Source organism: Ambystoma mexicanum, chromosome 13 (genome assembly GCF_040938575.1).
Source record: "Ambystoma mexicanum isolate Mex_15411 chromosome 13, UKY_AmexF1_1, whole genome shotgun sequence".
NCBI lineage: Eukaryota > Metazoa > Chordata > Amphibia > Caudata > Ambystomatidae > Ambystoma > Ambystoma mexicanum.
This window is the reverse complement of record NC_090938.1, coordinates 26,598,868-26,622,410: the sequence shown is the minus strand read 5'-3', so window position 1 is coordinate 26,622,410 and position 23,543 is coordinate 26,598,868. Positions and strand designations below refer to the sequence as shown.

Sequence of the window (23,543 nt, the reverse complement as noted above, 5' to 3'; positions counted from 1 at the left end):
AGAGTGCGACTTGGGTTGCCTAGGTCCCCCTGTCCAGGGTGCCTATTCCCCCTCCCACACATCCTGTCAACTCCAGACTGAGTGGCGCAGAGAGAAGGGCTTCTGTGCAGAAGCCCACCAAAAGGACGAACAAAGGATCCCCGACCCAGGTTAGGATTTCAGAGAAAGACACGAGAAAGAAATATTAACAAAGATCTGGCAATAAAATCCTACTGGAGTAAAGTTAATATTAAAATAAACCGACAGTATGTTAGAGGCTGTCAGTAAAAGTGGTAGCCTCGAACAATGGGAAAATCCCATAGGGAAATATTTGTGGTCAAATATTTGCGGTAGTAACCACTGCCACCAGCCAGAAACTTTGGAGAGAGGGACTGTACGGTACCCTCTCGAAAATGAACACCAGGGAAAAACTATTAACCCTTTCCAGTACTTCCATAGTAAGATGGGGTGTACTGGTTTAGTTTATATTTGTTGACTAGTAAAGTCAATGGGGACTTTACATGCCCTGGGAGACAGTAGTTAGTCCCAGGGTATGGAGTCTATGTGTGGGGGTCACTGTGACACCCCTGTGTCACTGCACTGAGGGTGCTGTGTAACACACATGTTAAAAAGATGATTCCTATGAGGGTGAGAAAAACCCCATGGGCCATAAGCACACACTAGCAATCTTTATAAGAATTGGGAAAAGGAGTCTCACTCTTAGCAGGAGAGAAAAATAAACCCTTCAAATCCAGCAGAGCTGCTGGGGGACTCTATAGGTAAGGGAAATTGCCCTAGAAGAGAATTCTCCCTAACACCCGCCCCACCCCCCCCCAGACTAAGGGACAGGAGGATCTAAACCACTCTTGGATGAGTCTCTTACCTCTAGTCAGTTAAAAACATCCTAGAGAGAACATCAGCATTTTGGTGGTGACATCCTGACCTGTGCTCAATGGTAAAATCAAACCCTTGGAGGCAGATTGACCATCTTAGCAGTTTTGGGTTTTCCCCTTTCATTTGCACCAACCATCTCAAGGGTGGGTGGTCAGTCTGAATAGTGAAGGCAGAACCATACAAGTATGGCCTAAACTTCTTCAGAGAGCACACAATGGCAAAACATTCTCTCTCAATAGTTGCCCACCTTGTTTCCGGTTCCTTCAGTTTCCTACTGATGAAGCAAATGGGGTGTTCCCTACCTTTTTCATCCAGTTGACTAAGGGCTGCACCTATACCTGTATTGGAAGCATCTGTTTGCACAATGAAGGGTTGGTGGTAGTCGGGAGCTCTTAGAACTGGAGCTTGACAAAGGGCTCTTTTCGTAGATTATTCTTATGTGGGTGAGAAAAACCCCATAGGCCATAAGCACACAAGATAGCCTAAAACACACACTAGCAATCTGTATAAGAGTGGGAAAAGGAGTCTCACTCTTAGCAGGAGACAAAAATAAACCCTTAAAATCCAGCAAAGCAGCTGGGGGACTCTATAGGTAAGGGAAATTAGCCCTAGAAGAGAATTCTCCCTAACAAGTATAAGTTACTGTATGTAGAGAATACACAGGTAGATATGTACACACCGATGAAAAGTACAGAATGCACAGGGAGATGATGAGATCAGAGGAGTGGAGCTATTTGCCAGGCAGAAGTGGTGACACTTGGAAGCAGAGGGGAGGGGGAGTTTTAGAGAGGTATAAGAAAGAGACCTCTAGAGAATCACCAGGGGTCACCACACTGCTGACCTTCAGGCCCCAGTGTCCACACTGTCTTCCTAGATCTGCCCGTTCCTCTAGAGAATCACCACCATGCACGCTGCTGACCCTCTGACACCAATGTCCACACTGTCTTCCTAGATCTGCCCATCCCCGTAGAGAACCACCAGGGGTCACCATGCTGCTGATCCTCAGACCCCAATGTCCACACTGTCTCCCTAGATCTGCCCATACCTGTAGAGAAACACCACCATACATGCTGCTGACCCTCAGACCCCAATGCCCACACTGTCTTCCTAGATCTGCCTGTTCCTCTAGAGAACCACCACCATGCATGCTCCTGACCCTCAGACCCCAATGTCCACACTGTCTTCCTAGATCTGCCCGTCCCTCTGGAGACCCATCACGATCACGCTGCTGACCCTCAAACCCCTAATGTCCACACTGTCTTCCTAGATTTGCCCTTCCCTCTGGAGACTCATCACTATGAAAACTGCTGACCCTAACGGGCCACTGTCCCACTGTCTCCCTAGATCTGCCAGTTCCTACAGGGAGCCACGACCATCTGGATCGAGGAGCAGAAGGTGCCTTATTCCTTCAAAAATGACCAGTGGGTCGGATACGAAACCCCGCAGAGCATAAACGCCAAGGTAAGACCCACAGGAAGTCACTAATGTTGAAATATTCTGGCAAAGTTGGAGGATGAGGCCTTAACAGTTACTGGGATTTGTGTATTTGAAAATGGCTGCCCAAGCTCCAAGCCACTTGGCACCACATCTCCAGCCTCATGTTTACTACCAGCTTTAGTCTGGTTCTTTAGTCCAATTGGTTTTAATGAAGAAAACCAAGGTTGCACTTCCTAGAATGCAAAAGATCAGGTCAGGACGAAAGGCATGGCACCCCACAACATGAAACCATCCTGTCACACTACTTTCGATATCCACCAGTACCACAAGCCTAGCTACCGCTAGTTGCCAACATGCGGTCTTCACCTCTCTCCACAAAATCACAGGCATTCATGTTTTAAATACGCTACCACACTCCACTAATGCCTCCTTCCTCCATGGCAGGTGGAGTACCTGAAGGGCCAAAGTTTCGGAGGAGCCGTCTTGTGGGCCTTGGACTTGGACGACTTCACGGGTGAGAACTGCAAGCAAGGAAAGTACCCGCTTCTGCAGGCCCTCTACACCCAGCTGAAACCTGGTAAGGAACGTTACAGCTTTCTGATTGGCTTGAATTCACGCTCTTTTTTTTTACATATGAAAGCTGCTTTATCCAATTGTGAATATTGGGGCTATATGCGGTGGAGTGTCCCCAGACAACTCGGGTAAAAAATGATCAGAATTGGACATTTTGGGGCAAAGGCCATTGTGACAAATTGAGGGAATTCGTCCCTTTTCCCCCAACGGGGAGCCTCCCCCTTTCAGGCTAAGGAAGTGAGTCTGATTCGCAAGACCCTCCCTAGGGGTTTGGGCAAGCGAGAGCTCGCTGGGAGAGACTGGCCCTTAGGTGGCAAGACACTCCCTAGGGGTTTGAGGAACTCCCTAAGCCATTCCCCATGGCAGCATACATGGGACTGTCTGACCTGCAGAGCAATATAAAATCCTTACGCTTGGCTGGAGGCAAAGCAGACATATGTTACTGCTACCAGGAAAGGGGCTCTCTCTCTTTAAAGAGAGACATCCACACAAAAAAAGACAAAGAGGACACGCTGAGCCAAGGCGAAGAATAGAGATGCATACGCAAGCAGGGGAGGCCTACTAAACGCGTAACAGCTGAGAGAGGTAGAGTCGAGGAGCGCCACAGAGCCAGCGACTTTCAGAAGTGTTCTGATAGCCAAACCGGAGCACTGGAGGCACAGCGTTTGCCCGCAGCAAGAAATGGGAGAGAAGGGGATACCTATTCCGGTGGTGGTTTGACGACGACGACTTTGTGGTGGGTCGTACACCCATCCAACGATACTGAAACCACCAGGCTGAGAATTCAGCATACAAACAGCTTACCCACAGTGATAATGGGATGGCGAGCAAGAGAGGTCTGCAAGTGGTGAACCCGTGGAAATGGACAGACAGAGAGGCAGAACAAATGAGAAGTACCCAAGCGAGTGCAGGCCCCGTAGAATTTCCCCTGCAAGACCAGAGTTAACAGGGAGAACCAAGATGCCGCCGGAGAATCGTTATTCAATAGAAGAATCCCGTCCTAGTCAAATTGACGAAGTATTGAATGTAAATTTGAAGAAGGTCAATTTTAGTAATGTGAGAAACCGAACCACAATTAAATCTGAGAAAGAGATCATTAATCATTAATATCTGGCGACCAAGACCTTGGCAAGGAGGGAAAGTATTCTGTAGTATAGGGGAACAATTGCTCGAAGAGATAACAGGAGAAGGGAAGCATTCTCCTGACCTTAAGTTTGTTAGAATTATGGTCGGGTCCGTTACACTTCAATTTTGGACAGTAGACTTATTCATTTGGACATTTCCTGACAACTGACAAGCTTCTTAGTTATTTACATAGGCAGGGAACACCCACATAGAAATAGGGATGTATAGGCCTTTGCTTATAAGTTAATAAAACACTTATTAGAAATGCCATCACTGTGTCCGCGTCCTCCTTCTGACCCACCACACATTCTTCTTGACATCATCACCCTGCAAAGTTCTAAGGAGGCTCCTCTGCCATCCAAACGAACATTGCCTGAGGGTGGTGTGGGGTGTCTAATTTACCACGGGGCCCATACAGAGCCCTGCCTAATGGTTTGTTCACTCAACCCTAATTGCACCCACTCTTCAGTCTGTTGGGGATCTTCTGATCTCTCTTATCAGACCAGTCTTATTGTGACTAATTAACTTCCAGGGCAGCAGTGGTTCAGGGATGAATATCGGTTTATAAATCATCAATCAGCCCCACACCTCTAGTACACCAGAAGGGATCTGAACAGATTGGAAACACAAGTAAATTCTAAACCTCTTTGTCCAATTTTGGTAACATGGACTGAACGGCAGGCTTATCTCTGCAAGGTTGTGGATTTTTGGTTAGTTGTAACACCCTGAAAATACAATTATTACGCAATGATAAAAGGGACTGTCCAGTCAAGGTTGTATACAAATATCTACTTTATTGCTACAACAGACAGTTCTAGCACACTACAAATAAAACCCACACTGCAAAGGAATGCAGAGGATGGACAGTTTCACTAAGCAAAGGGATGCACTCTGGATACTGACAGGGAGGTTGTCGGTAGCAATCAGTCTTTACTATTCAAGGTTATTTAGTTTCAGCACTATGGGAGCAAGGGGTCGTAAATGTCACTAGGGGCCTTTGGAGAAGAACCAGGGGGACAGAACTACAATGTACCTGGTGCTTGAGATGATCTTGATGCTCGACAGTGTCAACTGTCAAGTCAGTTCTAGGACGCTTTGCAGCTCCTGCGACAGAGTTCAAGACAGGAGACAGCTGTGGGATCAGGCGAAAGGCAGTTCGGCAAGCGAGGCTGGACGGACGGCTGCAGGCTGACCTACATGGCAGCTTGGGGTCAAGAATCATTGTCTCTGTGCTGGTTGGCAGATCTGGAACGCTGGTCGGGGCGTCTCAGATGGCTTTAGTGACAGCAGCACGTGGTGCAGCCAGTCGCCGTTTGAGGGCTTGACTGCCTCGAAAATGTCCTTAAAAGATGGACGCTGGTTGATGCTTGTTGTGGCACTCCTGCTAGCTTCTTTGATGGGCTCATGTCATCATTTAAGGAGGACAGCCCAAAGCTGAGGAGAGTGTTTGCAGGCAACTGCCTTGTCCGTTGGTCATTGGCTCTCTGGCACTTCGCACCTAGGAAGCTTGCTGGCAGAACCTAGCAGGGCACGCTGTGTGCTTGCTGGGCAATGGTTCAGGATCTGATGGACGGGTCCTCTGAGGTTGGTATCTCCCTCTGTTCCTTGGGAGATGTTTAGGGGAGGGAGCTTGCTTCCCTCTTGGAAATCTTGGCCTTCCTTCCCTGGTGGAAGCTGTAAGGCAGACAGACCTTCAGCCAGGTTCCAAATGAGTCCTTCTTCTTACTCCTTTCAAAGTCGTGAGATGATCTGCTAAGAGAAGGGCTCAGCCCTCTTTTAAAGCCAACTGGGCCTCAGTGATTGGTGCAGGCTAAGCCTACATTAATTAACCAATCCTGGCACCACACCAACAGTCTTCTCTTCCTGTCTGTTGTGGATCAAAGGGTCTCCCTGGTTAATTGAGCTGTCTGTGGTCCCTGATAAAGGCGCAGGTCTCCCTTGAAGCTATGGTGAGAAGAGACTTTCTATCTCCATCAAATCACATACTTCTTCCCCCTGAAAGGAGGTCCTCCTGCAGGGGTTGCCTACTGTAAACAGTTGTCCCAGACATGACATTCACTGCCCTTCATACTAATAGTTGGGAGCTGACTTCAAGTTGACACAGACGCATATCAAAAAGGTGTTGGGTTTCCTGCCCTTTGTTAGTTCTGTGATCAGGCCTCTAGCAGGCCTGCTTCAATTAACTCTCATCAGTATGCACTGCCACCAGCAGAACTGACAATGAACAGGGCGGATCCATGGAGCCTTTGATAGTTAATTAGGCTGGCCATGGCAGGAGGAAGGTGTTGCCTTCCCCCTTCCTGAGATGCTTTGATGTATCCGTGACTGTCACATTCGAGCTGAACAGAACAGGAGGACTGTGCCTGTAGGCTGTATCCTCCGAGAGTACACTTGACTATGTGTTTGTTGTGCAGCGAGCATAGGAAAATATGTGCTGATTAGCCCCACACATTTTCCGCATGTTCATCTCCAAACATTCCATTTCATTACAAACTTTGTAAAAAGCCTCACATGCCCTCCAGCCCCAACATGTGAACCACCACCCTACTGAGGGTCTGGTTCATCATCAACGCGAAAGTACAGGCTGAAGCCATCTGCATTTCCATGCTGGGATCGTGGCTTGTGCTGGATGTCCATATCTAATCCCTGTAAGAATATGGCCCAACGCAGAAGCTTAGGGTTCTCCCCTTGCTTGGCTATTAACCATCGCAGAGGCTGGTAGTCCGTCTGGATCGTAAAGTGAGACCCAAAAATGTAGTGTCTCAGCTTCTTTACAGCCCAACGACCGTGTATGCCTCTTTTTCTACAACAGCCCAATTATTTTCCCTTTCTGTCAACCACCTGCTAATGTAGGCGACCGGTTGCTCTACTACTTCAGAGTTCAGCTGCGCTAACACTGCTCCAATCCCAAAATCACAGGCGTCTGTCTGTTTAATGAACTCCTGACCATAGATTGGCACTTTCAGAACTGGGGCCTGCACAATCCATCCTTTAAATCCTGTAAGGAGGTTTGACAGGTGGGGGCCGAAGTTACCTTCTTTGGCCTCTTTCTGTACGTTACATCATTCAGGGGCATGGCACTGGTCCCATACCCTCTGAGGAACGACCGGTAGTACCCGGTGAGACCTAGAAAGGCTCTCACCTGCATCAGTGTGGTGGGGATGTCCCAATCCTTCACAGCCCGTACCTTCAATTCGAGAGGTTTGGTTCTTGCCTCCACCGACCAGGTGGCCCTGGTAAGTCACTGTGCCCTGCGCTATCTGGCCCTTCGTGGCCTTGATAGCCAGACCTGCATTCTGGAGCACCTGAAGCACTTGTTTCAGGTGGGATATGTGATCCTCCCAGGTGTGGCTGAATGCAGCAATGTTGCCTAAATAGGTTGAACTGAAGTTTTCCAGACCAGAAAAAAATCTGGTTACCCATCTGCTGAAAGTGGCAGGGGCATTATTCAATCCGAAGAGCATCACAGTGAAATGATAATGTCGGAGTGTTAGCAGAGTGTTTGGTGCCTGTGCCTGGAAGCTACACTGTTGGACCCTGAGGATCTTTTCTCTTTCTACTACCTGGAGGTGGTGCCTGGAGGTGGTGCCTGAACATAAGCTTCACTCTAGACGCGGAGCGTCCGCGGAGTGTTAGCAGAGTGTTCGCAGAGAGGGCGCAGAAGGCGCCATGGACACAAGACAAACAGCATTAACCCACCCAAAGAAACAAGCACCTCATACACGGAGCCGCTCAAAAATGACCGATGCCTTGCATGAAGTAGACGAGGCGTCCTGCCTTATGCCTACCGATGAAACGCAGATCGACAAAAACAACATTTGGAATGAACATGTCATTGGCACTGGCATGCCACCACGCAATGGCCTCCAACGCGTTAGTGTTGAGCATAATGGAGAGTCAGAGGATACTATCTCCGCCTCCGCAGTTGGCCTATCGGAAACAGGTTCCCTGCGGTTGGCGGCTTCTCCCAATATGGAAACCGTGGTTAACGGAACTAAAGGTATGTGCCAAATAACTTGCTCCCCAGCTTCGAAAGTCCTTAAGGCCTCCTCCTTTACGAGGTGCCTCTCCTTACCGGCGGCCGCCGTGCGGCTCGTTGAGTCTGGAGTGGCTCCGTTGGCCCGCTGTTCCGGCCGCTCGTTGCGAGGGGCGGGTGGGAGAGACTTTGGGGGCGCGGTCGGCGTGTCGGGGGGTGTCCCGGGGCCGGGGGGTGGACTGCCCCTGCCGGGGGTTTGCGGGGAGCGTGCCCTCGAGAGCCCTGGTGCTGGCGACCGTCCCCCGACCGCTGGAGGTGGAGGCGGTGGCGCGGTGGGGGGAGAGGGAGCGGGCGTGGCCAGAAGGGCTGTGTGTATGGATGATACTCCCACTGCTCCGCGGTCTGGAGATGCGGCCCCAACAGAGCCGCAAAAGGAGGAGGACTGGATACAAACTTTCGTTGGAGTCGAAGAGCCAAGGAGCGTGGAAAAATCTGCTTTCTGCGCACCATGTGAAGAGGCCTTCTTTGTGTTTCCACAGATACACCTAAATAAAGGAATTGAAGTGTTAGGTGAAAGCCCAACTTCTCCTGCATATGTGGATGCCATGGGAGACCTCTGGAACGATCATGAACTTTCCCCGAACCCATGTTCACCCACTAAAAAACAAAGTCTGGCCCGTTCTCAAAAAGTACGTGAGTCCCTGACCTTTGCTGAGCCCTTGAATCAAAAAGGTCAAAACCAAAACTGCAGCTCAAAGCCACCAGCGAAATCAACTATGTGCAAAAACATCAAATCAACAAGTCCACTAGCTGCAAAAAAGGATTTACTCAGAACAAACAAAGGCCATACCCAAAATCTTACTCAAAAGAGTAAAACAAGAGCAAATTCGCTCTCGGACATAAAATCAATCAGATGGCACTTCAACAAAAAAGAGCTTGGAACAGCAACAAAAGCCGCCTCCGGTATCATCGGGGAACAATGTTCAATGACAGCTGAACTAGAAGTCACTGATCAAGAATTACTTCAAGCAACTGGAACCGGAGAACCAGTTGTAAACGTGAGGAATCAGACACCAGTAAAGGCTGGAGATCGGAGGAGTCCGTTCCTAGAAAATCACAGACCATGCAATCCTGCTCGCATAGAGCTACCGCTAACTGTAGCTGGACCAGCCCCCAGCCAAGACTGCTCCTCGAAGCCACAAGATGCACATAATGGACAAACACCAACTATTTTAACTATAGAAGCTGAGCCCCTGGAGGTGTTTACCAGTCCAACAAAAACCTCAACCCCTCATCTAAATAGAGCGAAACGAGGTTTGGGAGAAGAAGTAATAACCCCAGCTAATTTCAAAACAGCCCCAGAAACAAAATCTAAATGTGCATTGACGCAGTCAAGCCATATGAAAGAGTTCTCCAATGAATTGCTGTTTCCAGCCACAGCAAATAACAGTTCGCAGAAACAAGCAGGGCAAACGAAAAGAAAGGACAGTGACATCGAGCCAACCTTAATTGAAAGCTCAGATGAAGAAAATGATATTTTGCCTGCTAAAGCGCCTTTAAAGCACAACCAGGCAGAGATTGCCTATGACAAAATTGCAGAGATCGCCTATGATAAAATTGCACCAGCAATATTAAAAGCTAATGCAGAAGCTTGCGCTTACCTACAAGCTGCAGTGGGATCTATGATGTCAATAACCATGGCACCGTTCCTTAAATTATATGAAGTACTTTATGAAAACTACAAGGACCAATCAACTCTTCTGACTCTAATTCAATCTAAATTAATATACATAGAATCGTATATTGCGACTATTAAAGAGAAGAGAGCAAGAGAGGAAGAAACAGAACATGTAATTTTCAAAACTCTCTTTGATCTGATGAAAGATGCCAGAGAAGACAAGAAGGCGTTTCTCCATTGTTTCAGTGATACAATAACAATGATGAAACCGGATGTATTCAGGTATCAAGGTCAAACTATGGAAAAATTTACATCTACAGAAAACGCATGGAGCTGTGCGAACGAAAGGGATAATATGACGGATAAAACATTAGTCATTGACAGTCGACCAGAACAGGTGAGGCCGGAGTCATCAAAGGGACAACATAACACCATCTGTAAAGAAAATCCTGTGAACGCCTCCGTAGCTGGTCCTGTTGCACAATCGGAAATACAGGATGTGATAATAAATCCATCGACAGGCCATGTTGATAACTGTCTTAAGGTAGATAAAAATAAAGCTTTATTTCCTTTATTTGCTACAGAAAGTCTACTTGCATCAAAGGAAAAAGAAATGGGTGGTCAACCTAAACATACTGCTGCGAAATTCTCCAAAAAAAAGGAAATTGCTTTGGGGACAACAGCTAAGAAGTTAAAAAATCTTCCACTGCCAAAACACATCTCGGCAGAAGGAACTCGTTATTTCATTCGTAACTTGAATTCTATTGGAACCGTGCCGCATAATGGTGAAAGAAGTTTCCAACTAAACGGCTCACAAAAACGCCAAAACTATAAAAATCGAGAATCCGTTCCAAAATCGATAACTGTAGACACAGATGAAGACGTTTCCAATACTAGTGAAGACATAGATGCCCTCTTGCAACTCTCGGTCCACGAGTGCGATAGATCCGTAGATTATACTAGTCAAGAAGGCCCAGCGAACATCGGCCAACAGGACGAAGAGATCGAGGAACTAAACCACAGTGAGATCCAATCACCAGCATTTAAAACTTTACAGGAAAAAAGGGATTTGCTAGAACGCAAAAGCATAAACGAAATGAGAAAAAAACAAGTATTGGACGCTATGTTGGACCATTCAAATCAGGAGAACCAGAAAAAGAAAGATCTGCCTCGACGAGAAACTATAAGGAAAGAAACAAAAAAACAATCTGATCGATTCCGAGCCGATACGGCAACGGAAAAGCGAGGTAAAATGGAGGAGAAAGGCCATATACTCATAGTCGAACGAGTGTTGAAAGCTAGAGATGGTCTGATCCTAAACAGATCAAATCTTATGAGACTTTTGCATAATGTACCACAACTTCGTGTCATTGAGCCAAAAGACATCAAGATAGTGGCTTTTCCCAAAGAAGATGAAACCGATCGAATTTGCCTCCATCTGTTTTCAAAAGCAATCATGAATCTTATTTGGTTAGCTGCCGATGCACTCAGATCTCTTGGCTTTGACATCAAATTGGATGCATCTAAAAACCAAGAACAAGGTTCAAATCAGTCGCATAATTTGCCACGGTTCCAGAGCCACTCTCCACCAAGGGCTGCCCAGACAACAGACGATTTGAATGCAAAACCAATAAGGTTCTCTCCAACAATTTTGCGAGGACCCACTGCTCTCAGAATGAGAATAAAAGGAAACGTAGGATGCAAGGCGATGTGTCCCTCATCTGGAAGCGAAGCTGTTCTTGTGACAAAAATCGACACAACTAAATCCTGGAATTGGCTGGCTGGAACATTATCCACAAAAAACAACCTCTAGATCGACTGTGGAGATATCTCAAATAACCTGCGAATAGTGTCATGGAATATTCGTGGGCATCGACATTTGCTAGATCATTTGAATAAGGAATTACAATCGTCAGACATTATTTGCATCCAAGAATGCTGGCTTTTAGAACCCCCAGTCATGGGGGGGTCCATATGTCTCCTTAACAAAGGATACAAAGGTCTGAAAGGGAGACCTTCTGCAGGACTGTTGACAGTGATAAAAAACGAATACAAAGGAAATATATTCCGGGTTATGACCCCCTCCCCACTAATACAAATAACTATAATTCAAGAGTACAATGGAGGCTTTCATCAATCCAAAAAGCATTATCAAATTATTATTAATCTTTACTGGAATTCCAAAGCCAAGGATGGAGAGAAGTTCCTAGGAACTGTGCTCCAACACATTAACGAGCTAAGAGCTGAATTTGAGAAACCCACATTAATCATCTGTGGTGATCTCAATATAGACTGTATAAAGAAGCCTCATGTCGAACAAAGAGGAGTTTCACAACAGAGAGCTACGCGTACAAAAAGATGGTTAGCGGAAATGAATAGTCGAGACCTTTTGCAGGTAAACGGAAATGTGAACGGCGACCGACAAGGAGCAGTCACATGGGCGTCATATAATCAAAACGCAACCCTTGACTACTTTTTTGTGGATAGGGAAACGTTCAAAACTATCTATTCGCTGAATATAATTCCAACAAGCAAAAGCGACCACAAAATACTTCTCCTGACGTGTGTACCTACAATCAAGCCACAGGAAAGTGCATCAACTTACCAAAAAAATTGGCCTCATAAGGTCGTAACGAACAATGGCCTTAATAGATTACGAATAGCACCAAAAATGACATCGAAGCTCAAAAAAACCATAGAACGATGGAAACTAACGACAAACATGGGAGTCGAATACGAAACATGTCTTTCCACCTTCAGAGTAAAATCAGGCTACAAGATACAGCCAAAAATTCCTCGATTACATAAATATAACTCTGAATTGGCTGAAAGAAAATCAAACCTAGCAACAAAGCTAAGAGCTCTAAACAAATTGAACACCGAGGGGGCACGTGAAGAAAGAGCAACGTTAAAAAAAGCCTACCGTAATTGGGCTAAATCTCATAGGGCTTTACTGTTTCAAAGAGACTCTGAAGAGATGCTGTCAGTTACCGTTAATAAAAACGCTAAATTCATGTGGGCTCTAATGAATCAAACAAGCGTATCACAAGGAACAGAACAGTTAAACCCGATTCACAAAGGAAAATGGATCCAATATTTCCAAAAGGCGTATAGCCAAGAGATGCAAGAAGAGGTCCAAATGCAAATAACCATGGATAAGACTCCTTGGAACATTTCATTCGAGAAGTCGGAAATCATTACACTAATCAATAAGGCAAGCAGCTCGCGGGCACCTGGGCCCGATGGCCTAACAAACGCCATATTAAAACAATCACCTGAAGTGTGGGCTGACATGTGCTATGAATTGTTTAAACGAATCATCAAAACCAAACAAATACCGGAATCATGGACCAAAGCGATTATTATTCCCATTCACAAAAAGGGAGATAGATGCAAGCCTGAGAATTATCGTCCAATATCTCTGTTGGACGTAATAGGCAAAATATTTGCAGGTATCCTCTTAAAGAGATTAAAGGAATGGATTATATACTCAAGAAACTACGACCATCGACAAACAGGGTTTGTTGAAAAAGTCGACTGTGGGCTAAATTTGCTCATACTCAACCTATTAAAGGCTAAAACCATCTGCGAAAAACAGAACCTTTTCCTGGCGTGCATAGATATGGCCGCCGCTTTTGATAAAGTGGATAGACAAATCCTGTGGAAAAAGCTAAAGCAAAGAGGATGTCCTGAAGATCTCGTGGACGCTATTAAAGCCATGCATACTGACACATACATCCAAGTAAGGTTAAATCAAAAAGGTAACCTAACCAAACCAATCCCAACAACAAGAGGCCTGAAGCAAGGGTGCCCGATGGCAGCGATCCTTTACAACTTTTACATCCTGGAGATAGGGGACCGGCTTGTCACACCAAGAGGCTGTTCGCCTAAAATAAGCACCATAGCAGTGGGCCATCTGCTGTACGCAGATGATTTGATCATCCTGGATAAAACCCCAATCGGTTTGCAGAAAAAACTGGAGGCCCTAGAAACATATGTCAAAGAAAATAATCAAGAAATAAATCCCGAAAAATCTGAAATCCTAATAATGAAAACATCAAGAGCCAGAGAGAAAAAGTCTTTCAAATGGTATGTCGGGAACAAAGTTATTCCAATAACAACGAGCGCAAAATACCTGGGAGCAATGATAAGTGCAGACTGGAATGACCAACCGTGGATAGAGCACATAATGCGTAAAATGAGTCAACTAACGGCACAAGCACTTATACTGAAACAAAAATTCGGAAAGTTTTCGATCCAACCAACAGTTGACTTTTATAATACAAAAGTTATTCCGTCTGTTGCTTATGCTGGAGATACAGCACTCAGAATACCATCAGAATTTTGGGGCAAGGTTGAAGCTACATTCTGGAGAAGACTAATGAGATTACCTCAATGCGTCCCAATGATCATAATACGACATGAATTGGGCCTGTACTCCCTGCAGGCCACAATCATATGGAAAGCTCTATTAACATTCAGAAAGACACTAATCAAAGATTGCCCACCACAATATGAAATCTTAAAGGACGAAAACATTAAAGCACAATTCTGGCCACTGTCTAGCTGGAAAGAAAAATGTAAAGATCTTTTACAGAACTTAAATATGTCTGAGGACACATTATGCAATAACCCAAAAAGGGTGAAGACTGCGTTACTGTGTGCTGACTGGGATAAAACAGAAACTGCTCGCGCCAATTCCAAATCTCATACTCTCTCAAATAATCTTAGATCAGCTCCAAAAACTCTACCTAGTTATCTGAAAAAGAGTGGCAACCCAATTCATCGGGATCTAATTTTACGATTTAGATTAAATATCTTAAGAACAAAAACAAATTTGATAAAATACGGCACAGTAAGTGATAACATATGCCGGCTTTGTGAGCAGGAAGTGGAATCCTTAAAACACTTAATAATGTTTTGCCCTGAACTAAAATCAGCAAGAGATTTATATTTACATCCAGCATTAACGCCGACATGTGGGCTGGATTCCGATTTATGGTGGGAAACCTTGTACGATTACCCAAATCAGAAAACCACGAGAGCTCTTGGAATTTTTCTCCAAACGATGATGGTCAAATTGGAAAATAAACAAGAATCTCACAGTGAAATAGTAAAGGATCTTATGACGAAGGAAAAAGCATAACCTCTGATATATGCCTATATTTAGGCCAAACCAAAGAGGACTTGAATAAACAATTAAAAAGGTGGCAAGTATGAGAGGAATTGCCATAAGAAATATAAAGAAGACTTCAAGATATGGTTTGGCCTTGTAAGTGAGCGAAATAAGCAAAGGTTTGTATTTATCTACTCTACACGCTTAATAAAAAAAAAAAAAAAAAAAAAATAATGTCCTTCCGGGGTTGAGAACAGCGACCTCTATCTTGCTCCATCTGTCAAGTCGACTTACCAATACCCCGCTGTGAGGTCAAAGGTACTCATGTACTTGGCAGCGCCGAGCTTGTGAATGAGCTCATCTGCCCAAGGAAGGGGGTGAGCATCTGTCTTTGTGACAGAATACTGCCCCCTGTAGTCCACATGAAAGCAAACTTCAGTTTTCCCACCACTGATCTTTTTAGGGACCAGTACCACTGGGCTAGCCCTGGGGCTGTGGAATGGCTCGTTCACTCCTAGGGGCAACATATTGGAAACTTCCTCCTTGATGGTGTCCCTGACCTTATCGGACATCCAGTAAACTCTACTCTTCACCGGCTTACTGTCTCCAGTATCCACATCATGGGTGCACCAATCTGCACGACCTGTAGTCAGCGAAAACAGACCGGCAAACTGTTCTGGTAAACGGCGACAGTCTGCCTGTTGCTGTGCTGACAGTTCCGTTGCAAAGTTAACACCTTCAAGTGATCCGTCTGTGGCTTCAGTGTGCAAGAGGTCTGGGAGGCGATCAGTCTCCTCCTCAGTTTCTCTGTCAGTCACTAATGCCATGACCAAGTCATCCCGACTATAATAGGGTTTTAGCCGGTTGACGTGAAAGACCCTGCACATCTGTTTATATCCTTTCACATCAATGAGATAATTCACCACATTGAACTTTTCCAGCAAACACTAAGGCACGGTCCACTTGTCCTGAAGGGCAGTGGGTTTGACATGCTCCATAATCCACACCCACTAGCCTGGAGAATAGACTGTCACTGTGGCCTGCTGGTTGTGCCAGTGCTTCATCAACTCCTGACTGGCCTTTTGGTTCTTTGTCGACTGTTCCATGTGCTTGGCCATTCTAGACCAAAGACCAAGTACATAGTCCACCACATCTCGTGTAGTGGATGAGGGTTTGCTTTCCTATCTCTCTTTTACTAGAGTGAGGGGACCTTGTACAGGGTGCCCAAACAGAAGCTCAAAGGGGCTAAACCCTACTCCTTTCAGTGACATCTCCCTGTGGGCGAACAGAAGGCATGGCAGGAGAATATCCCATTTTCTCCTCAGGTGCTCTTCCAAGCCACCCATCATGCCTTTCAAGATCTTGTTGAACCGCTCAACAAGCCCATTTGTTTGTGGATGAACCTATAGGTGACTCCACACTGTTCCCACATGGCCTTGATATAGGCTGACATGAAGTTTGATCCCCTGTCAGAAACGAATACCTTGGGTAATCCAACACAGGAGAATATCCCAATTAGAGCCTTTGCAACCACGGGGGCTTTGATGCTACTCAGAGGGACAGCCTCAGGGTATCTTGTGGCATTTTCTACCACCACCAAGATGTATCTGTTGTCTGAGCTGGTTTGTGGATCCAAAGGACCAACAATGTCCGTGCCTATTCTCTCGAAAGGCCGCCCAACCATGGGTAGTGGCATTAAGGGGGCCTCTGTGGCACCACCTGGCTTGACAGAAGCTTGACAATAAGGGCAGGACCAGACAAATTCCTTAAACTGTACGCCAAACTGTAGCCAGCAAAAGTGCGCAGACAACTGGTCTGATGTCTTGGTCACTACCAGGTGACCCACTAGACCAAAATCATCTCAAGCGCCAGGTACATTGTGATTCTGTCCCTCTGGTTCAAATCCAACCCCAATTCATTAGTGGATACTTTCACCTCCGTCCTGTCTAGTGCGGTGAACACCATAGCCCTCCTAGCTCCTCACAAATCCAAAAAGTCAGACACTCAAACTCCTGGTTTACCCCCAACCTCTTGGAACTGCGTACACAGAAATGACAGGCTCAGCTAACCTCGCTAAAGGATCCCACTGATACCCGAAAAAAGGAGTTCAACAATATATCCAGACTCTACAAATCTGCCACTATCGCAGCCAAATCGAACTCCTTCAAATCTAGAATTACCAATTAGAATTTTCACCATCTTCAGAGACCTTGAATCTCCGGCCCAACCTCCCACCACCCTCACCAAAGACATAACATGGTTCTCAAACAACCAGGCAGCACTATTAGGTCAAATCGATACCCTGAACTCGAAAATCCTCCCTCAACAAGCGACCATCACCAAACACCCCACAACTGTTAGTATCAGCTGCTCTCCTCCCTCCTTCTCCCCCACCACCACCCAGTTCTTCTTCAGAGACCTCTCTGAAAGTGAAGTCCTAAAGCTGATCAAAAGCCTGAAACCATCTAAATGCAAAGGCAACATTTGCCCTGCCTCACTCATTAAAGACTGCGCAGACATGCTTGCCGTCATCACAGCCTTCATAAAGGCGTCTTTTGCGAAAAGCACCGTTCCATCCAGCCTCAAAGAAGCGTGGGTCCTCCCTCTCCTAAGAAAAATATCATTAAACCCAGCCATCCCATCCAACTACAGGCCAATCACCACTGTCCCCTTCCTATTAAAAATCCTTTACCGCGTAGCCTACCGGCAAGTTCAGCAGTTCCTGGAGGAAAATGAAATCCTAAGTATGCGTCAATCTGATTTCCGCCCACGGCACGGGACAGAATCTGCTCTTCTAGACCTTAAGAATCAGCTAGATAAGATTGATGATGGAAACTCCACCCTGCTCCTCCTCCCAGACCGATCTGCGGCATTCAACTTGGTTAACCAGCAAATCCTCTGCCACCACCTCATCACGTATGCTACCTTCTCTCCACCCACCTCTGCCTGGATTGCTTCCTTCTTGGAAGGTAGGGTCATGAGGTTCTTTTCAGAGACGACCAAACCCTCACCCTCGCCCATCACCCGTGGCGTTCCTCAAGGGTCTTACATTTCTCCTACCCTTTATGACATCTTTTCCAGGCCACTTTTTAACATCCTAGAGTCCCTCGGCATAACCTACACCAACTATACCAGTGATACTCAAATCCTGATCCCACTCTCAGGCAACTACTCAGATGACTCCACCACACTGAACAACATCTACTCAACTATACAGGCTTGGATGGCAGCTAATCCCTTATGCCTCAACTGCGACAAGACAGAAATACTAATTGTCGAGTCACCAAATTCCCTCAAATCTCTCAACAATAGTTACACTGCTTTCCAGATTGACAATTGCAAAATGTCAGTCTCTACCTCTGCAAAAACGCTTAGAGTTTACCTCGACGCTTCACTCACTATGTCTAGAAAGAGCATCTCGAGCAGACAGAGGAGTCTGTTTTTGCTTCCTTGACACACGGGAGGCTCTTGGAAGTCGAACACAAGAAATCACTGCTATTTCGAGGAGCGTAAGACCAGTTCGGAAGAAGATCCAGGAGACCAGACTGCAAGTGGTCCAGGCCTGGAGACCTGCGAATGAGCAAGTGACCAGGGAGCTTACAAAATGCTTGCTGCACCTGGAAGGAATTGGAAGGCCTAAGCCTGAGGCTGTCCACCAGCAACCCCAAGATAATGAGAGACCTGGCCCATGGAAGGTGGGTGTCGTAATATTGACTGCTTGACACAAATGAGCAGGGAGTCATGCCCACCTGTTCAGCTGTGAGACCGCTTGCAAATCCTGAGTAAGCCAAGGTCTTGGTAGAAGACATCTTGTGAATCCCCTGAGGTGCCAGGGTTATGGTGAGTCTAAGAAAAGAAGATTTCAGAAGTCTGAACCTTTGCAGAGGACATGAAATACGATGTGAAAGCACAGAGGCCCCCGGGAGAGACCAGACTGAGTAACACGAGCATTGCAACAAGGTGCTCATGTTTTGTGATATTAGAACAGAGGCTCACTTTTGAAGAGCAGGTTGTGAACTTTTTTTCTTTTAGCCAAACTTTTGGGACATTTACGCTATCATCTAAGGGTATCCTGGAGGCTGTGGACGCACTAAGAACAGGTTTTGGAACTTTTCGTTGCCCATCCTTTTGAGACTTTGTTTAGTAGGATAGGGGTCTTCAGAGAGACAAGGACTTGTTAGTATAATGTGAGAACTTCACATTTGATTTGATTTCATTTGATTTATTTCTTATATAGCGTAACATGCCTATAGGCCTCTGTGCGCTTACAAAAAAGACAGACACAATACAAACATGACATGAAATAAACTTAATAAGACCAATAATAATAACATCACAAAAGGAAGACAAGTTATGAAAACATATATAGCCAGGAGAAAAGTCAATTGACAGCAATTCTCAGTTTAGTGAATGATGACATGTTCTGTAGGTGAGAATTTTTGCTCAAGAACAGGGGTAAGCTACTCGATCGACATACGACAACATTACAATCTGTGATATCCAAAGAACACCAGCCATGAATCTGAATCCTCCGGAGGACTTTCAAGTCTTGAGTTCTGACACAGTTACGGCCCACTCTTTGGTTAAGCCATTTGAACCAGAACTTCTGAAGGTTTGAGGCACTGCTAAGGAAATTGAATTATATAAGACATCCTGTGTAAGGGTTGACTCTAGTTTGGCCCTAGAGCCCACGGGAATTCATCCAACCACTGCACGGATAATAAAAGACATTCTGTTGCCACCCAAACGGAGTGTTACACATTGTTATCATGTGTGTCCTGCAGAAATGTTGTCATCACATTGTCTGTTTAGGGGGAGGTGAGGGGAACTCGGTTAGGTTCCGCAAGCACTGCTGAGTTCCCGAAAAATCTTGTAAGGGGTCAGACTGCAGGGTTTACGATTGTGTTTATTCTCTTTTATGGAAATTATAGAATTTACATATTCTAATAAACGTGCATGGTAAGAAGCATTACAAACCAATCAGTGACCAGCAAACAAAATGAATCATTACCTTGGTGCTCACAGAAGAAACAGATAATTGCTTTAAGGCTGAGCATGACCCCTTCAGAAAAAGGCCATTTTGAGAGAAAATGGTGTGCAGTCTTGGCAAAAGAAGCTATCATAAAAAAAGACTCATATTCATTGAATTCAAATAGAAAACCACCTCTTTTAAATGATCACTTTCAGTATATGTAGATGAAATAAGAATGTGGCACGTGTTTTACAGGGCAAAACATGTCCTAAAAACCTTGAATAACCATATAATATTATTTTCTGATTGAAGATCATCATTTCAAGATGTACAGTCTGCTGGATAAATAGCACCAATGAGGGATCCCGGCTGCTCAGCATAAAACGAAAGAGCATTTTGGGAACATAAGAATAACCACATATATTTATATTCTACAACTATTTATTTATTTATTTGACATTTGTAGACCGTGCCTAACCCGTGGGTATCTGGGCGCTGGAGAAAACATAAAGTTGCACAATTTACATAGGATACAAAAATGGAGGAAAGATACATTTATTCACTTTATACGGTATTTACAGATAACAGTGTGATCATCAGTGCTTAGTCATATCGCAAGATACATGTCCATGTGTGTTGCTACCGCTCGCGTGTCAGGAGCCAGGATTTGAGTTTTCTGCGGAAGGATGAGTGGGAAGGGTCCGATCTAGTGACTAAGGGGAGGCTATTCGAATCTTTGGCCGCTACTACTGGGAAACTGTGACCTCCAGCTTTGGTTCTTTTAAATTTGGGCATCGTGAGGAGGTGAGTCGTGGTGGCGCGTGTAGGTTTGATTGTTTGTGTCGAGGTGAGTAGATTACACAGATATTTAGGGCAGTGTTGTTTAGGCACTTGTGAGTTATCGACATGGTTGTGAATCTGATCCTGTCCTGGACCGGTAGCCAGCGACCTTTGCATCTTGTATCAGAGATGTGCTCTCTCTTAGGGATATTTAGGTCTGCTCGTAGGGCATTGTTTTGAGTGACCTGGAGTTTTCTGATGTTTCTGGTTGAAGCGCCAGCGAGGAGGGGATTGCAATAATCAAATATGGACACGATTAGGGCTCTAGCTAGAGTCATGCAACTGGCAGTTGAGAGGTATGGTCTACATGCGTTGATAAGCTTGGCAGTGTACACTGCTGATGAGATTGTTGCATTGACTTGTCTCACAAGTCTAAGTTATTAATCAAGGTACACACCCAAGGTCTTGACCTCTTTCAAGACAGTGACAGTGTTCCCGTCTATTGTGAAGGTTTTGTATTTAGGGTGATGTTTTTTGAGGCAGGTTTGGGTACCAACCAGTAGTAACTCAGTTTTATCATCGTTAAGATAGAGGTCATGCTGTGCCATCCACATTTGGATGATCTGGTAGATGTTATTGAGTGTGGTTGAATCTTTTTCGTAATTACCTGTGAGGTATAGAAGGATCTGCGAGTCATCTGCGTAGTTGGTATAGGATACTCTGAGTTCGTACAGGCGGTGAAACAAGGGCTTGGCAAAAATGTTGTATAATGTAGGTGACACGCAGGAACCTTGGGGTATGCCGCAAAGTACTGAGGCCGGGGAGGCATTTGGTATGTTTGAAAAAACTCTCATTTTGTGTTCTGAAAGGAATGATTCAATCCAGGAAATGGCTGCCTCCGAGAATTGGGCAGTGCTAGATAGATGGGAGCTCAGGATTTTGTGGTTCCCAAGATCAAAGGCCGCAGAGAGGTCAAGAATAAGTAGGATAGCTGGGTTTCCATTGTCAATGATGCGGTCCATTTGTTTTTTAAGGTCGAGGAGTGCTGTTTCCGTGCTGTGTCCAGGTTGGAAGCCCCATTGGCGTAGGCCCAGTAGGCTGTTTGTTTCAAGGTGTTCTTGAATTTGAAGGTAGGCAGCTCGGTCCAGGATTTTTAGGAGGAAGGGGACTGTTGTAAAGGGGCTGTAGTTGGTCGGAACGTTGGGGTCAAGTGAGGTTTTTTTTAAGAGTGGGAGGACCCAGGCACTCTTTAGGTTGTTAGGGACAGTGGTTGATGAGCGAGGTGATATTATGAGAGGGTTGTTTGCTTGAAACACTAAGTACAAAATGCACACCGGATTTGGTGCTCCTTTCACTTTTCCAACAATCACCCTAACACTTGAGTGTTTGCAAACCAGGATTCCTATGTCAGCCTCAGGTTTTGGATGCAAGGATAAAATGGCAGTGACATCTGTCAAGCATAGTAATGCTTCTCGTTTCTAGGGATGATGAATGATTCTTCCCTCCAAAACGGGGATGACATTGAGTTTGGGAGCCACCCCGATTTTGAGAAGAGGATGGGCAGAGGGGAAGCAGGGTCTCAGAGTAAGGGTGTCTGTGTGTGTGTTAGGCGGAAACCTGTGCAGTTCCCTCTGGGACCACTGCAAAATATTTAGGACTACAGGTGTTTGGCAGTAAACCCACTTGGTAGCAGTCTGTACCACACAGATTCACTTGGTAGCTGTGGCTGAGAAGTCTGACTTCCCTCAAGAAGAGTTAAGCAGTATGTGGAGTACACAATATAGGGCAATCTACACAGCAGAACAAGCAAACACGGACAGAGTTTAGGTGTAAAGATATATAGGTATTTATTTATAACAACACATCTATGGAAAACACTCTGGCACTAATATGGCAAACACTTCAATCACAATTACTACAAGTAGATCAATCCCCGTAATAATAGTTCGACGGCACCACTTATTTGCAGACAGAGGTGAATGCTTTAACCTAGATGGCACTCTAGTATTCGTTAGGATGGGAGAGAAAAGAAGGCAGGTTATGAAATCAACTCGGTACCAATACTTTTACGAACAAATGCAAGGCAAGTAAGGCAGGGTCTACTGTAGATCGTAAAGTTCAGAGGCCAGGGCCACTCGGAGAGAGGCAAGGCGATATGTCCCAAAAAGTATCACAGTGGAAATGCACTTCGAGTCTTTGTCGCAAATTGTTATAGAAAGATTGGAACAGTTCAGAACAGAAAGTTAAGAAAGCTTGTAGGCGACCCAATGTAGAGGCGAGGATTAAGACACCTCACTCTATCCGACACAAGGGAAGCAAGGCGGACACGGTACCTTGTTTGTGTAGAGACAGCTCCAGCGGGGGCAGTTGTTCCTGGTGGTGGATGCACGTCGGGTCTTTGACAAGAGAAGAGATGATCTCGTCGTCGAAGGAAAGTTGAAGATCGTTGCACCACCAGGGAAGAGACCAGCCGCGGAGTGCTCCGTCACAAGGCACCACCTTTTGGTCGCGGTTCAGGGGTAGTGGCTATCTGGTTGCCGGGGTGCTCTGCACGGACAATTTGACCACTACGTCCTGGAACGAAGAAAAAGCAAAGGGTACTGGTTGTTCCCACCAGTCAGGGGAAGAAGACTCTCCGGCCGGGAGATCTCCTCTGTCGTCGGGAAGTAGTGAGTCGGTTCAGCAGGGCTCCACCGGAGGTGTCGTCGTTGCAGGTCGGCTCAGCGTTACCCTCGTCGGAATCTTAGGTCCTGTGGCGACTTCTGAAGATCCAGTCCCAAAAGCCCTGCTTTTATGCAGAAAACCCCCATTCATTCAGCCTAGCTGTCAATCAAAATATGCTAAGTGGTGAGCGGGGTGGCTCACCACTTGGGCCAATCACACCAGAGTGCGACTTGAGTTGGCAAGGCAACTCAGTCCAGGGTGCCTAAACCCCCTCCCACACCCCCTGTGGTACCCAGACAGAATGGCACCACTTTGGAGGGCCTCTTTGTAGAGGCCCGCCAAAAGTGGA

At 45.8% G+C, this 23,543-nt stretch overlaps 1 protein-coding gene across 3 annotated transcripts in view; it reads left to right on the top strand.

The window, feature by feature from the left end:
* LOC138520768 (chitinase-3-like protein 1) overlaps window positions 1-23,543 on the top strand; it is a 336,680-nt gene that overhangs the window by 273,905 nt on the left and 39,232 nt on the right. For all 3 annotated transcript variants that reach the window (XM_069633058.1, XM_069633057.1, XM_069633056.1), the window contains 2 exons: window positions 2,218-2,334; window positions 2,755-2,887. In XM_069633058.1, the coding sequence (XP_069489159.1) occupies window positions 2,218-2,334; window positions 2,755-2,887 (250 nt within the window). The remainder of the gene's footprint in view (window positions 1-2,217; window positions 2,335-2,754; window positions 2,888-23,543) is intronic.